Source organism: Oryzias melastigma, linkage group LG4 (genome assembly GCF_002922805.2).
Source record: "Oryzias melastigma strain HK-1 linkage group LG4, ASM292280v2, whole genome shotgun sequence".
Taxonomy (NCBI): domain Eukaryota; kingdom Metazoa; phylum Chordata; class Actinopteri; order Beloniformes; family Adrianichthyidae; genus Oryzias; species Oryzias melastigma.
Window position 1 is genome coordinate 19,247,219 of NC_050515.1, and position 17,155 is coordinate 19,264,373.

Here is a 17,155-nt window from a genome sequence, read left to right on the forward strand (position 1 = left end):
AAAAAAAAAAAAAAAAAAAAGCTTTCAAATGTGAACTGCACTACCAGCGGCACTACTCACAGGCGCTACCCGCCATCAACCTCTATGTGCCAACGCCACACTTGCCTCCTACCTTTGACCTGACCTCACTTACTAAGCAGCCACTTTGCACTTTGTTTGTGGCTGGTACTAAAGGGGCTTTTTTAAATGAAATCCAAGATGGTAGCCTCTTCCCAAGGTCAAAAGTCAAGGAAACATCTGTGTTGGTTGTAGATTGAAGTCATGTTTGTGAAAATTGCACAAACGATAGTGTCGTTTTCCTATATTGTGAGAAAAAGAGAGAAATTCGCTAAAATCTTACACTCAGACATAAAATGGCCACCAAGCCGTAGGTCATGTGGCCATCACATAATCATTTCAAAAGCTTTTTCGGATATCTGGATATGTGTTTTGTATTCAGAATTAATTTTTTTAATTTATTTTTGTCTCCATAAGTGATTTTCGACCCATTCGGCCCGTTTCTGCCCAGTCTGGCTCGAGATGTCATCGTGTAGGGGTTGGGGTGGGGTCGTTCACTATGCCAAAAAATAATTTTCTCTGGATACTTGGTATGTGCAAATTTTGATGACTCTTCACGCATGTTTTCATGAATTTTCGCTCAAAATTGCAAAACAATATGGTCCTTGCAGTCAGTGACTACTGTGGGCCATAATGATGATTGTAAAATTCATTCAGAGATGTGTTAAAATATGCTTTATATGCATTAACAATGATACACAAGCAGAAAATGTAGGTCTTTTCTTATTGAAAGACTACACAAGTATGTGTTTTACTGAATCAAACGTTTGCAGGTGTTTTTCCTTGTCCCAGATGGTCAGTGAATATAATAGGTTATTTGAAGAGTCAGCATTGATTTTTTTTCCATTTTAATAATCTGGAAAGAAAATGTAACAGCAAAAGGATTGACTTCCACACAGATGTTGCAAATAGCTGCAGGGCATGCCAGCCCCATGCTGTGCATAGAAAACCCTGGCACTGCGCTGGAGCTTTGAATGAAACATGCCTTTGGTTTGCCCTCTTATCACTTTGTCAACTGAAAACATAACTAAAAAAAAGACATTGTGCCTTGAGGGAGATTGCAACTTAAATCCGATGTCATGTTATAGGAATTGTAGCATACTGTCTTATTTTTGTTTTTGATGCTGTACACGATTCCGTGCCTCACCAGTCTGCAGAGACAGAATTTGCTAAGAATGGAAACACTCCAAAAATAAGCTAAGAACTGGAATGGTTTTAAATCTAAACCTGCTCTATCTCAGCGATGAAACAGGTTTTTTCTATTTTATATATATATATATATATTTTTTTTTAAACGGGGGAGGAACTCTCGTCAATTTCCAGTAAGATAATCAGGGGCACCAAATCAAGACAAACAGACAGATAATTCAATTATACCAAAGCAAATTAAATATCCGCCAATTAGTTAGTAAATCCTATTGTGGTAAATCAATGCCACTATGAAAAAGGAAATTAATATTTAGAGCTAATAGCTGTAGTTCTAACATTTTGCCATTTTTTTAATGAAAATGTTAGGATCTGTACTGTTTTTTTTTTTGTTTTATGAAAAAAAAAAAAATATATATATATATATATCTTAAGAAACTTGACATGTAGCTCTATTTTTTTGCTTTAAACAAAACTACACATCTTTGCATTGAGATCCTACTTGAACTGTGGCCAGTCAACTGACGAACCAGACATGCACAACTTATGGTATTTACAGTCTGGAGGAACCGATGATTGTAATGATTGCAGCAAGCAGACATTGCTGCTTAAAGAACAATGTCTACTAAAAGGAAAAAAAAAGCAGAAGAAAAACAGGTCAACTTTTGAGTCTTTTGTGTTGAAAATGTAGAAAGAAAATGTTTAAGCACTTCAATTTTTTCTTCGGGGGGCGACAGGTTGTTGCGAACATATAACCCTTGAGCTATCCTAGGCATGTTCACATTAAAAGTGGACTCATCTGAACTAGGGCTGTGTATCAGTTATAATTTCCAGAAATGATTTGATTCACAAGAGCCTGAATCGATTCAATTACGATGTCTTTTTCCCTATTGTTCCGATTTTTCCATTCAATTCAATTTTAAGTTTACAAATTTATGCACATTTGATTATAAATACATTAAAAATCTATTATTTAATTTGAATATATTTATATTAATCTGATACAGTTCACATATTGTAAAATTTATTAGTGAAATAATGCGATTGTGCTATAGAAGTACACATTATTCAAGAAGAAGACAACAGTATGGGGAAAAAAAATGAAATTTTAGACCACGAAGAGTTATTTTAAAAATGATTTCTTTAAAATTAATGCCTTTAAGTAAAAATAAAGATGTTCATTAAGTCAGCAATATATTTTTTTGGTCAACTGGGCTTTAGCACTGGCCGTCCTATGGGAAATTCTATTGAACGTTAGGATCAAGCTAGTGGACTTTACCTTTGTGTGCTAAATCAATTCATATCTTTTGTGAATCGATTATTGATTTATTAAGCTTAAATTGATTCAAATCGATTAATCGATTTTTTTCAACCCAGCTCACAGTTATGACTGATGCTTTACCAACAACAGGGGTGGGGAAACTTTTTGACTCGTGGGCCACAAAGCATTGTAAAATTTAAAGGGCCAGACCATAAATGGATGTGTGGCGTGTCTCGTTAATCTACCTCATTAAGAAGAAAATTACATGGAATCTGGATAAAAGCATGCTTTCATTTTGATTGGAATATATATATATATATATATATATATATATATACAAATTTAACATTTTGGTGGTTTTATTTTAAAGCTTTGGCTTTTGTTCTTATTTTATTGCCAATAGCATCAATGGGTTCATGTCCCTCATGGGAAAACAAAAGCTCAGAAGTATTGTGGTCATGCAGTGTTGAAATGATAAAAAAAAATAACTTTTTGACTTAGAAAACAACACATTTTCACAAACCACATGAAAGCAAAGTAGCTTTCTGTGCCCAAAGATATTTTTTTTTTAGTGCAACATCTTTAGGTAGACACCAAAGTGGCTGGGTGGCTCAGTGGGCTAGGTGAACGGCTGGCATGCAGAAACCCTGGGTTCGATTCCCAGGGTTGTCCACTGATCCCCACCCAGATTGGGTCCTTAGGCAAGACCCTTGACGCTGCTGCCTAACTGGGTCCCTGTGCCCCTCAGAGTTGTGTCAGGAAGGGCATCCGGCGTAAAAACTCAGCCAAATCACTGATGCGAAACAGTGGGTGCTGTTACGCTGTGGCGACCCCGAAAGGGATAAGCCGAAAGTGAAAGAAGAAGAAGAAGATCTTTAGGTAGACACCAGCATCACAGGGAAAACAAAACATTACTAAGGACAGTCAATATAATTATTCCAGCTTGGCGGGCCAAAATAAATACTTTAACGGGCCGCACATGGCCCCTGGGGCCATAGTTTGCCCACCCCTTAACTAGAGTATTGTATTAGGGTACCATATGAAAGCTTCACCTGCACATCATAAATGTGTACACCTCACATTAGCCTTACATGTATCGCACAAAATGCTTACCACAAGTACAACCTTCCATTTTCAACAAGCCTTAAGGGAACATCAAGAAAAACTGACAGATGTCTGCAACCTGAGGCTCCAGAGCCACAAGTGGCTCTTTTATTCCTCCATTGTGGCTCTTTGACTTTGAAGAAAACTACAGAAAAAACTAATAAACTAATTCATTACCTTATGTTTAGGTTTTTTTTATATATGTTAGATATAAAATAACTAATTAAAATAATGGAAAAAGGTTTAATTTACTGTCAGAGTGGTTTATAATCAATCAGTAACGTTATCTTATTGCATTTACACATATGTATTTTGAAATAATTTAGATTCTACACTAATAATGTCATGTTTTTATCTACTAGTAATAGAAGAAAAAGGAGGAAAGGACACAAAAGACACATTAATAGAAAATCTCATGTTTCTTGCAGTTTAATTGAAGTAAATCTGCTACAGCTGGAGGATCTGATTAAACACTGGATGTGTTTTATTTTGAAAGGAACTTGAATGTGCTATTGTCAAAGTGAAATAGGTTAAATTTTTTGTATATAGAAAATTGTAGAGAACTTTTCAAAGCTAAATTTTATAAATCAATGGCTTAATGGCCACAAAACATAAATAAAGTGTATTTTTCTAACTTTTAAGTGAAACTTTGTGGCTCTCGCTGAGTTTCAGTCCACTAACAAATTAACTACACAATTAACATAAATCAGCTAATTCTGTTGTAGAAAAAGGTGGCTTTGTGCTGATTTGCAGCGCCACTTTGCTCCATGTCAGAATCAGCTGATTCATGTTGAACGATGGTTCAAGAGTTCAGTGCATCAAAGAGTTTGTGCTATTTATGTAATGCCGGGAACAGCTATGGTGTTAAAGGGTTAAACTGCCAGCAGGTGTTTTATAAAGGCCATGCCTGACATGATAAACAAACATAAACACAACAAAGAAGAAAAAATCTGTTTCAAATCAAAAATATGACTGGCAGGTCACTTGGTCAGAGCTGGTCACAAGGAAAAACATCTGATTTGTTTTTCTGTTTTGAAAGTATTACTTTTTATAGACTATCTCATGTTACGCCCCAATTTGTCTAGGGGTGCGGGGCCTAACATAAAGATAAATTAAATAAAATGTGTAACAAAACACAACAAAAGTGTCCATAAAAAGTTAACAAATTTATTTACAAAGACCAAAACAATAACTAAAAGTGAAGCAAAAGGCTTCAGGGTGAACCAAGGCCAAAATAACAAACAAAACCCCAACTAACTCAACCCAGGGAGCTTACCTGCAAAAGAAATAGTAAAATAATGACAAATACTAACCTCCCTGGACTAACAGAAACAGGAGAAAACATATACTAAAGAAAATGGCAGTTCACCCCTACAGCTTCACCTAACAAAACCAACACTTAACACAGAACACAGAGTGGGACCTAAACTAAACACCAAAGAAACTACAAAGTGCACAAAGTAAACCAGGTGGCGAAGTTCACTGAGCTGCAGTGGAGACAGGTTGCAGCCCAGCTCCCTTCTCTTTTTATTTCAAATTTTTTAACAGAAAGACACAAACAAAGATCCACCAACACACAGGAGTCCCACTCTGACAAAAATTCACCCGACCAAAAAGAAAACAAAACCAAATACGGCCACAGCCGTAACACCCCCCTACTTAAAATTAAACTTCTTCCCCTAAAGAAGTTTTCCTTAAGAGGGTGTTTACATAGAAACCCACGAAACAAACGGAGTGCTAGCCACAAAAAAAAATACAAAACTGTAGCCACTCCAACCCAAATACTGGCACAACACAAATCAAACTGTGTGCCAAAACAAAACTAAAGTTTGGCCAACAGATTTTCACCTTAGAACAAAACCTGGGCAATATGCCTCAGATAACAGCTACACGAATGAATTAAAAATGTTACTGTCCTAGTAACATTTCTATATTTTGAATGAAAGGAGAGCAGGTAACTGATTTTTGGAGTCTCAACTCCACACATGTAATATGATTTGGCAAAGAGGCCACACTACACCAAATAAGAATCCTCCCGATTCTCGAAAACAGACAAAACCAAATGAATACTTATTGTGTTTTAAGAGCAAGGAAGTAGTATTGCAAACTCCACGGCAGCCCTGGTCTGGAACAATGCAGTTGGGGTTTGCCCCTTTACCGGCTACGGCTGCAGGAGCCTCCACCCCTGCCTGCCTGCGTCCGATTGGGGTTAGTGGCATTAGCAACAAGTGCAACAGCCTCCACTCCCACACTGTTACTTATACCACCACCACTAACGAGTTCCAGCCAGCTAAGGTCTACCTTTGGGTTGACATACTCCCTGCTCGAATCCAAAATGCTCTCAGTTTTTACAGCAAAGAAGTCCCAGACTTCACCAAATGTAAATTACACTAAAGACCCATTAAGAAAAACTGTTAACCAAACAGATCCCAGTAAACACATTTCACAAAAAAACAAAAGGGATCTGGGTGGATTTAGATCCCGGACGAGCCCCCAATTTATGTTACACCCCAATTTGTCTAGGGGTGCGGGGCCTAACAAAGATAAATTAAATAAAATGTGTAACAAAACACAACACAAGTGTCTCCATAAAAAGTTAACAAATTTATTTACATGAAAAAAAATAACCAAAATAATAACTAAAAGTGAAGCAAAAGGCTTCAGGGTGAACCAAGGCCAAAACAACAAACAAAACCCCAACTAACTCAACCCAGGGAGCTTACCTGCAAAAGAAACAGTAAAATAATGACAAACACTAACCTCCCTGGACTAACATAAACAGGAGAAAACATTTACTAAATAAAATGGCAGTTCACCCCTACAGCTTCACCTAACAAAACCAACACTTAACACAGAACACAGAGTGGGACCTAAACTAAACACCAAAGAAACTACAAAGTGCACAAAGTAAACCAGGTGGCGAAGTTCACTGAGCTGCAGTGGAGACAGGTTGCAGCCCAGCTCCCTTCTCTTTTTATTTCAAATTTTTTTACAGAAAGACACAAACAAAGATCCACCAACACACAGGAGTCCCACTCTGACAAAAATTCACCCGACCAAAAAGAAAACAAAACCAAATACGGCCACAGCCGTAACACTCAGCATCTGGTCCCACAGAGATTTGTGTGTGGTTGCAACTGATTTTAAACCCCTAAAGGAATGCAAAACCACTTGAACAGTTGAGCAGAATTTAACAGCTAAAAAACAGCATGTAAGAGAAAAAAACAGCAGGGAGTCTTTGCTGTGACATTGATCTTGGAGCACAGTCTTTACAGCAAACGATGACAAGTTAGCGCTTGCATTTGATTCGTGTCATCAAAACTGACTTGGTAAATATTTTTTTGATAGAAAAAAAGCATTAATTATTTAACAGTACTTGCTGCATGCAGCCTTTCATTACAGGCATAGACGGGTATTGGAGTTTGATCCACAGATGGCTGCACTTCACTTGAACAGTCATTTGTTTAAAACCCCATTTTTCTATAGAACTGGTGGAATGAGAACAACATCCAGATGGATATTTCTTCCCTGCAGAAACAAACAGGACCTTGTCACAGGTGTCATTTTAAAGACAAATTGCAATCTCTCTGCTTCTTTGTTTCTCAACAGAACATTATGTTTCCAGCTGAAAAGTGCACTGGAAAAGGCTATTTTTTAAAGCTATGAAAAACAACTGTCTGTCATGTTACAAGGCTGAAGGGGTTGTGCATGGGTACCCATGCTGACTTTAAATTTAGCCAGAGAGTCGCGCCTAACCTTGACATAACTGTTATAGATGTTTTAAGAGGTGGAAAAAATGCTTATAAAATCGTTGTTGCAATTACAGACAACCTTGATGCTGAAAAGATAGATTAGTCCTTTTCAGGAATAACAGCAGCGATCTGAAAATAAACATGAATGTATGTGCAAAGAATGTCAAAACGCGGCTTCTTCTGACAGCATCTTATTATTCCGGAGATGCAAATCATCAGTGCATTAACGTTTGGGAAATCTTTCGCCCATCTTCTACTCTCGTGTCACAACTCCATTGAGGAAACCTCCACACCAACAAAAAAAAAGAAAGATTTCATTTCATACAGCAGTTTGAAACAGCCTTGGGCTATTGCTGGCACGCGTTGAGCAAAATCATATTTGAGTGGATCTGCAGCAAACCCTAGTGCCTGCCTTTCTGCTTCAAATTGAAATTCCTTCCCATTAAATCTCCAAACCTTGGATATGTGGATTTTAGATTATTTGGTTTCCAAGGAGGAGCCTCAAGGAGAAGCATGTTAGCACTGTTAGATGAAAAGCAATGTTTAAATAAGGTTCGGGATTGTGACATAAAGCCCCTGTGAGCTTGAAAAAAAGAAAATACATCTGTTATCATGCAGTGAGCTGATGGCACAGTTTTGGTAGGTGGCTGTCTTTGGCCAATGATATGATTCTAATGGTCTGCACTGACCTGTCTAACAACAGTTAATGTTTGGAGAGAAAGTGAATAAAACGTGAAGAATGTGACTCCAACTGGGTAATGGAAGTGTTTGAGAATGCAGAGAAGGAAGGAAATAGATTGTTGTCGGAAGAAGAGATAGGAAAAAAAAAAAAGCCTGAATGAAGATCAGACAGGCGAGTGTTTTACTGCATCAGCTTTTGGAAAGCTGCCTGTTGGATGATAGGATTAAAGAGTCTTTTAATATGACCTCTGTGCTCTATTTTGGTTTTAGCATGCCATACAATCCCCTTTGTGCAAGGGCACTCCATGTACACAAAAAGTGCAATGTAAAGCAAAACCACTTTTAACCTGTATTAGTATGCCGTAATATGATAAAGAAAATGCACTTTATTTCAGCTCCAAGGGATGTGTTTCACTAAGCTTGAAATAATTGTGTTTTTACATTGCTTTAATGTTAATAAGAGTTCTTAATTATTTTGCAAGTTTGAGAGTCTCAAGTTTAGGAAACTTCCAGAGTGTTCACAGAGAAGACTAATTTGCAGATTTCTTTGGGTCTCCCAAACTCACCTCAATTTTTTTATGATAAAGATCAGTGAGTTACAAGAAAAGTCGCCAAAAAAGACTGATTAAAGTGAGTAAGCAGGTCTCTGGAAAGGACTATTTATGACTGTGTGGTGGCCTCTGCTTTGGTCTGGTGGGGAGCAGCAGCAAACCAGGGCATAAAAGACTTAACATGCTGGTCAGGAGGGCCAGTTCTGTTCTGGACCCTCCACTGAACTCTGTTACAGAGGTGGGCGACAACCTGGCGTCCATAATGGACAACACCTCTCATCCACTACATCAGAGAGAGGAGGTAGCTCCTTCAGTAGCAAATTAGTCCACACTTAATGTAGGCGAGAACTGTACCCAACAGCTTTTAGACTGTATAACTAGACTGAGTAACCCTTCTCCTCTCACATTCCAAAAAGGAAGTGATCACGGGCTCCAAGAAGCCAAAATCCTGTAGACTTCTATTGAGAAATAACATGCATTACTCTGTCATTATATTAGTCAGAATAACCACTCTTTCTCTGCTAAATTTGCATGTTTTTTCAATCCAATTTCCATCCATCCATTTTCTTGACCGCTTAATCCCGTTCGGGGTCGCGGGGTGCCGGAGCCTATCCCGGCTGCTGATGGGCGAAGGCGGGGTACACCCTGGACAGGTCGCCAGTCTGTCGCAGGGCCTCAATCACACACCCATCCACTCTCACATTCACACCTAGGGGCAATTTAGAGTCACCAATTAACCTATGAAGCATGTTTTTGGACGGTGGGAGGAAGCCGGAGTCCCCGGTGAAAACCCACGCATGCACGGGGAGAACATGCAAACTCCACACAGAAAGGTCCCAGCCGGGATTCGAACCGGGGCCTTCTCGCTGTGAGGCGAGAGCGCTAACCACTGCGCCACCGTGCAGCCCTCAATCCAATTTCTTTCAGGTTTTTTTTTTTTTTCCTTTGGTGCATAGAGTTTTTAACTGCTCAATCGGATGACTCAATAAGTGTGGTGCTTGCTGGCCCCCACGTCCAGCATTTGAAACATGACAGATTTCATGTAGTAGAGGTGTGGAGTTTCAACAAACTCATTCCTGATTGGGGAGAGGTTGCCATAGAAACATGACTCAGGCCGACTATGACAAGTCATTGCTTACTGATTCAACATGGCGGCGTTCATATTGTGAAAAAAAAAAGGTGAATGAATTGACTTCCTTTCATTGGAGCTAATGGCTGACATCATACTCACTCCATCTATTCTCTTAAACAGTCAATGTATACAACTCAACAGTCTTATTACTGGTGGGAAAACTTTCTGCACATTTGAATTTATTTTATTTGCACATTACTGTTTGGCTAAAAAGATGTAACAATTAAATTTCCCCAATTTGGGATCAATTAGCTATTCTTATCTAAGGCCTTAGTCACAACTACCTTTACACGTGGATACAGGGTATAGCTTATAGGGAAAATGAAAATGTTCATGAGGGTCAACTCCCCGTATGTAACTATAATGTATAATAAATAATATGACTAACCTGTGCATTGTCTGACAAATTGTGTTGTCAGAAAAAAATAGAGGATTTGCAAGTTTGCATAATAAATACTGCACCTTACTATAATTTCTTATTAGTATCAATTATTAAAATTCCCGGCTGTGGGATCAAAAGAGAATCATCCCCTCTTGCACATTTTGTATTTGTAAAAAGCAGTGGATTTTTTTGTAATTTCTTTACCTTCTTCAAGGCTGAAAATGCTTTACAGTCACAGTCCCATTAACCCAAATACACCAATGACAGCAGAGCTGCCATGCAGTGTGTTAACAAGGCCACAGGGAGCAATGCAGGGTTCGGTGTCTTGCCCAAGGACACTTCAACACATAGGGGAAAGTAATAATCAGACCTGCATTTAGGCCTTCAAGTCTTCAAGAATTGTGTCAGCTATGTTTTTTTCCAATGGCAATGCGAAAGGAAAACAAAACAAAACAAAACAAAACAAAAAAAAAAAAAAAACACTCCTAAAGTTTATGCATTAATTGTTGCTGTCTTAAAAGAGCCTGGCATCTAAAGTGGGAAACACCTGTTAGATCCAGCATTTATCTGAGACCGGATACAACTGGAACATTTATGGTATTGTGTATTTAAAATGAAAGTGTTTTTCTGAGTAACATTAGCTCCACGGAGAGAATGGATGTGTGTGTTAGTCTGTTGTCAGTGCTGGAAGGGGCTGTTCTCACTTGTCTAAGTCAGCTTATGAGAACCCACTCATTTTTTGGGTTTGGAGGGGCTGGCTCTCAGAGTGCAGGTTTTGCAGGGAATGCTCAAATATGTGCGAATGGATGAAAATACCTCTTTGGGGTTGTTTATTATAAAGAACGAACATTATCATACACGTAAACGCTCGAAAAGGTGATTTTGCATGTTATAAGCCTTTTGAATCTTCTTTCAGTCTATGATTGGTAAACATGGCACAGATAATTGTAGCATTATTTTTTTTAATGTGGGAACTAGGATTTCTGCAAATAGCTCTTTTTTTCTCTGTAAAAAGGAAACACTATTCCCTTGAAAATTCAACTCTAACAGTAAGTTTTTCATTTTCTGTGTTCCGTTTATACGTTGGAGATTTAATATGAAATAATTTAGATAAGGATGAACACATAAAAGATAAACATCAGGGTTCTCATGGACAAAATTGTGTGCTAATGCCATTTCTCAATATTGGATACCTGCTGTTATTAGATAAAGAAAGAAAATATTGGATTATTTTGTTTACATGCTCATTGAAAAATCTGATAACTCAAGAAATTTGGTCCATGTTCTTTGGCAGATATGCTAGTCCTTTGAATACATTTTTTTTAACTATGTCAGGCCAAGGGACATGAAATAGTAAGTAAGAATAAATGAAATAAATTAAATATATTAGAAGAGATGTCATACATCAACTAACAAGCACAATGGTGGGGGGTTATGAATGTTATTCTTCCAGCTACAAGAGCAGTGTATACCTCTATATCCCCAAGTAAACTCGAAAATACCACAAATCCAAGTACAAATAGAAAAAAAAGTCACATGAAAGAACTTACGTATTCCAAAGTTCAAATATAAAAATATTGAATTAAAAAATAAAATGATCTGATCTATAATAATGGTATTGCAATTGTAGAAGTCTGTAACTTTTTCTCCCGAGTTGAGTTAAGACAGAGAAAATAGAACAGGAATGTAACTTATTTTGTGCGCAAGTTCACTGCAACATAGATTTAGAGTGAATAAAAGTTATATTTTGAATGGCAACACTGTAACAAGGAACCTCGTACGAATTTCAGATCTTGACAAACATACAAAATGCATTTTTGCTCGCTGTGCGGCCCCCTTTTCTTTAGAAGGAACAGAGGTGTGAAAGAAAAAGGAAAAAAAAAAAAAGGGGAAGCGGGGAGCTCAAACACAGAGTGTGGCACAAGATAACAGAAACGCGAGGAAGACAGAGGTCTCTCCATCTCTGCACGAATAAACTATTCAGCAGCAGCGGAATGAAAACAGAAACTGCTGAAGGACTCGTTCGCTGCATCAACAACAAAAGAAGTGAGGGAATTGAAAAAGAATTTGCTCCTTTTCCCTCTCCTGGATAGCCGTTCTCCTGTCACTATTTTATTGAAAGTAGTGCTGCGCTGAATTGCAACAAATATATGTCTGCACTTTCTTCAATACCTGTTCAAACTGCAAATGTGCATATTGATGTCTACAGTAAAATAAATTAGATTGTGGGGCATTTTGGACTTTCTTTCTTGTTACCCACTGCAAAATAATGTATAAAAATTCATTTATAAATTAAAAAAATAATAGAAAATGAAAAAAAAAGGGTTCTAATGAACTTTAAGCGTTTGTAAATTTAGTTCCTTTTGTCTCACAAGGTTCACATATATTTTATATTTCATATATATTTTATATTTCTATCCTGGGTTTTGCCTTTGTTTCCAACAAATAAACAATAAAACAATAAAATAACAATAAAATCATGATTAAACATGTGAGGTCGAATTAGCAAGACTGCTACTGACTATATAACAGACTAGAATAATTAATTGGACTTGTTTTGATTGGATGGTGTTTGAAACACATTGTGGTCTTGAAAAAAACAACTAAATTAATTGTTACTTCTATCTTTTCTTAGTATAAATGGAAATTGGTTTTCCATAAATATATGTACAGAAAATATAATTTACAAACTTTGTATCTGTTTTCAGTCTGAAGTGAATTCAATAATTAAACTGCATCCAGGAGTTTCTATTTCTCATTACCGTTGAATTTTGTAGATTTATGTTAATTGTTTTGACACAATGACAGCATTAATCTCAAGATTTTTTTGTTTTGTTTTATTTTCTGCATAGTTATAGATGCAGAAACTCTTGGAATTTGAAATAATGCTCCATGAAGACCTCATTGTGTACCAGAACTAAAAACAACTGGCAAATCGAAAGCCAAGTTTTAAAATGTGGAAAGTGTACATTACTGTAAAAATATATTGACACAGCTGAAAAAAAAGAAGTTACCTTAAAATCCTTGAAACCTCAGACTTTAATGATTGTGACTAAAATTGATACAGACAATTTTTAGAATTTTTAATGTGCCAAAAAGCTACACTTTAAATTAATGTTTTTAAAAAAAATACTTGTATATTCACAATACATAGATTTATTTTTATTTTTTTATTTCACATATAACATGAGCAAAGAAACAGACAGTCAACACACATTGTGGTCTGACAGCCAGAGTCAAGGGAGCAGTGTCAGACTACAATCAATTTCCAAATTGCCAACAAATCCCATCTCATTAAAACTGCTAAATTAAAGTTCTCTTGCTTGCTTAACTTTCAATAATTAACCCTCATGCGTGACTATGTCAGTGTATGAACATATAATAGTTTTGATGTACCTTTTAAACCCGTTTTTGGTCCATCAGCACACCATCTGTTGTGCTTTCTCCTCCTGCTGTGCATGGAAAGAACTAAATGTGGTGATTTTTCAAATCCTGAACACCCACATGTGGCCGCACGGCTGAGTTAACTTGACAGACTGTCATCAGAATACCATAATGGGACTCAAACAACCTCACATTCAAACATACAAAGCAAAAGTGTTTGGCTTCTGCGTGCCTGACTGACAGCGCTTGGAATGGAAATAGAGACTGAAGTAAGTTTTGTGCGGCGATCTGAAAGGTCACAGAAGTGATGCTTTAAAAGTATGATAATGTGCATGTGTGTGGCAGTTTTTAGATCATTTTGATGTGTTAGAGTGGATTCTATTTTGTGAACATAAACACTTGACATTTTATTCATTTTAATCTAAAGTCAGGTCTCAATATGCAAACTATGAAAAAAAGTCCATGTATTGATTTCAGCCTTGAGTTTTCTATAAATATGGCTATTTTTCCCAAAAAGCAATTAAACCATAAATCCTATGAAAAAACGAATTCTTAATTTTCTTGTGTTTCTGAATTTTACCACATGCTACATTTTTTTTAAGCACCAATAAGGTAGACACATTCCTATAATTGCTAGTTATTTTTCCTTACCATATAATATGCCCAGACATTAACAGATCTGAATGAACTACAGACTTTCATAAGAGCTCCAGAACATAGTGGAAAGATGCTTAGCAAGTGCATCAATTTAATTGGAAGCTATGGTATTTAAATATTAAGCTTTTCCGTTTTTAGCTTTATTTACAAGTGTTTGGTATAAAATTCTAACAACACACTTTATTTTTTTGGAAACTCAAGTGTTTGCAATTAGTAAAGCTTAGATGTCCCCCTCTCCCATCACGAGTGCCTTTGGCTGCTGTCACTTTCAGTTCCCACGCTGTCATTTATTTCAGTTTTTCCATCACTGCTTTGATCTAACAGCTATCCCTGCCTTTTCTATCCAACCAATGTCTAATTCCTTATCCTTTAAATTATATCAATGTTTATATATCCCCCTTTCAGGCTGTTATGCAAGGTATCCTTCCACCTTCAACCAACCCCATTCATTCTCAATTCCATTAACCACCAACATGGGTGTCTCCATTTACTGGTTCTGTGGCCGATCCTGAACTCACCAGGTTATGTTACAAAGTCTCATAAGACTTTATTTTTGTTTATTTTATAGAATAATCTTCAGATGTCTACTTTTTTAAATATATAAGATAAGATGTAAGATGTGGCCACAAGGGCCCCCAAGCCTCGGTCATCGTGCTGGGTAAAATACAGGGTTGTGTCAGGAAGGGCATTTGGGGTAAAAATCTCAGCCAGACTGAATGTGACTTAGTTGAGGCTGTTTTGCTGTGGCAACCCTTGAAGGGAAGTGCTATGGCTCTACACATTCTCATCCCCAAGTCGTCACATACTGATGCTTGGTTAAGGACCCCTCCACCTCAAAAACTGACATTTTGGGTGTCCTCAACTCATCGTTTTTTTGACGTGCTTGCTGTTTGTAAAATCAAGGGTCTGCATTCGGTATTGTATCCCAACCCTCGGGACGCAATACCAGATGGACGTGGACTGGTCCTCGGAACACGTCCAGTACTGTTAACCAAACTCAGTACTGGATGCGGTACAGGACCCAAAACCGGTACCAGATGCAGTTCCGCGTAAAAACCAAGCCCGGATGCGGTACCAGACGCGGTACCAGGCACGAACTGGCACCAGTACTGCAGGGAACCTGTCCAAGTCCTTGACCGGTTCCGGCCCCTAACCAATTGTCAGTATGTGACGAGTTGGGAGTGAGAATATGTTGGAAAAGTGAACAACAACAATTTTGTTCAAATGTTAAATGTTTGTTCACAACCCCCTGAATGACTATATGTAGAGGACATATGGCTTTCAAATATGGTAAGAGAAGAGGCAGTAACTGTCATTTAATGAAAATACTAGTAAGAAGTGTCACTTTTGACACGAACCTTTACAGAAGTCCAAACAACCATTTTTGTGCATTAACCCAGTTTTTGATTTTGTCACTGTTTCTGTAACCATCTTAAACTTCTAAGACGGGGTGGTTAGTCTTGTGCCACTCCTTTTAGTCTGGCCTCTATCCATCAATCTGTCTGGCATGGGAGACACAACAAGGAGCACGAAGCTCCAGCCAACATAGCTCTCCATCTGGGTCAACTAAACACGCCCAAACCAAGACAAGGTGGCAGCCCATGGGCTCCCATTACAGTTGGTCTCATAGAGATGTAGAGTGCTCAAGAATGACTCAGGAAGACTTGACAAAACGCTCCAATTTCTACACCCGAAAATCCTCTTGTAATCATGAAGACATGTCAACAAATATCTCAAAAAGATGCTGGAAATGGATTGGACATGTACTGAGGAGAGAAGAAGGCAGCACTACACTGGACACCAGATGGGAAAAAGAAAAATAGGACGGCTAAAAATCACCTGGCGGCAACCAGTAGAAGTAGAGCTGAAAGAATTTGGACACTACTTGGGAAAAATCTACACTTTGGCCTGCGCTTTAAAAATGGAAAGCTTTCATTGCTGCCAAAAGTGTCTCCAGGCGTAAAGAGCAGTCAGAAGAATAACCAAACCTTCAGAAGAAAAACATTTTCTAAAACAGGCTAAAATTGTATTTTTTTTATTTATGTTTTTATTTTATTTTTTTAATAACTGGTAACCCCAGCTGCCCTAGACTTTGAAAAATGATGCTCAGGTGGTGAACTAGCACAATAAAGTGCAATGCCAAAGGCTCCTGTCAAAACACTGTCATAAGATGAGATGGCATTGAGAAAAGCAACATATCCTAAAGCTGGAAATGATCAATGTTACCATTTTTTGCGATAAATTTTCCAATTATTTCTCGTCACATCTTAAAAATAAGTCCCCTAGAAAAAAAACAGACATTTGACCAGGTTTATCGGGACACAAAGTTGTAAAAATGTTGTGCTTTTAACCTGTCGCCTTCCTTCCTACCATCTCTCTGCCTCAGTGGATGTTTCATTTATAACAGTTTCTTTTTCCTTTTTCATTTAGGTCCACGGGGGGTGTTGAGGTGATGCAGGACCCCTTGTCATCCCAGTGGAGGAGCCAACTAATGAAGAGTGTCTTTGTCTGCTGAACGCCCTCCCTCCCCTGCCCCACACAAACACCTCCCTCCTTCCCCTCCCCCCCTCCATCTCTGATGGCTCTATGGGGCGTCATCAGCCTCAGCCTTCACTGCTGGGTGTGTTTACGGTCTGGTGCAGCAACAACAGCAGTAGCAGCCGGCCTTCCTAATGACAAACCAGGGGGACCTCTGGATTGGCTCCTGTCAGATAAGGGGCCCTTCCACCACTCTCCAGAGTACATCGATTTTGTGGAGAAGAACCGGCAAGGTTTCTCAACCAGATACAAGATATATAGGTAGGTTGTGTTTTAGGCATGACGAGGCATTTATTTTGAACACCAGCTGAGCTATAAAAATCAGGATGTTGTACTCCAGTGTGTTAGTTCCGGGCCATATACTATCAATATAACTTCAACTAAAGTGTTATAAAACACAGAAAGACAAAAAAACAACCTTCAAAATGTCACTGCTATTTCTTACCACACCACATACCTATCATCAATGTACTAGTTCCAATATGAGTCATAATGAAAAACAGACTGGTC

The 17,155-nt window shown here is 37.9% G+C and overlaps 1 protein-coding gene across 1 annotated transcript in view; it reads left to right on the forward strand.

Annotated features, from left to right (window-relative positions):
• Nucleotides 1-17,155, forward strand: part of LOC112150300 (BMP/retinoic acid-inducible neural-specific protein 3) — a gene marked incomplete in the record, with an annotated part of 77,439 nt that overhangs the window by 8,534 nt on the left and 51,750 nt on the right. The window contains 1 exon segment of the mRNA XM_024278487.2: nucleotides 16,538-16,906. Within this exon segment, the coding sequence (XP_024134255.1) occupies nucleotides 16,686-16,906 (221 nt within the window).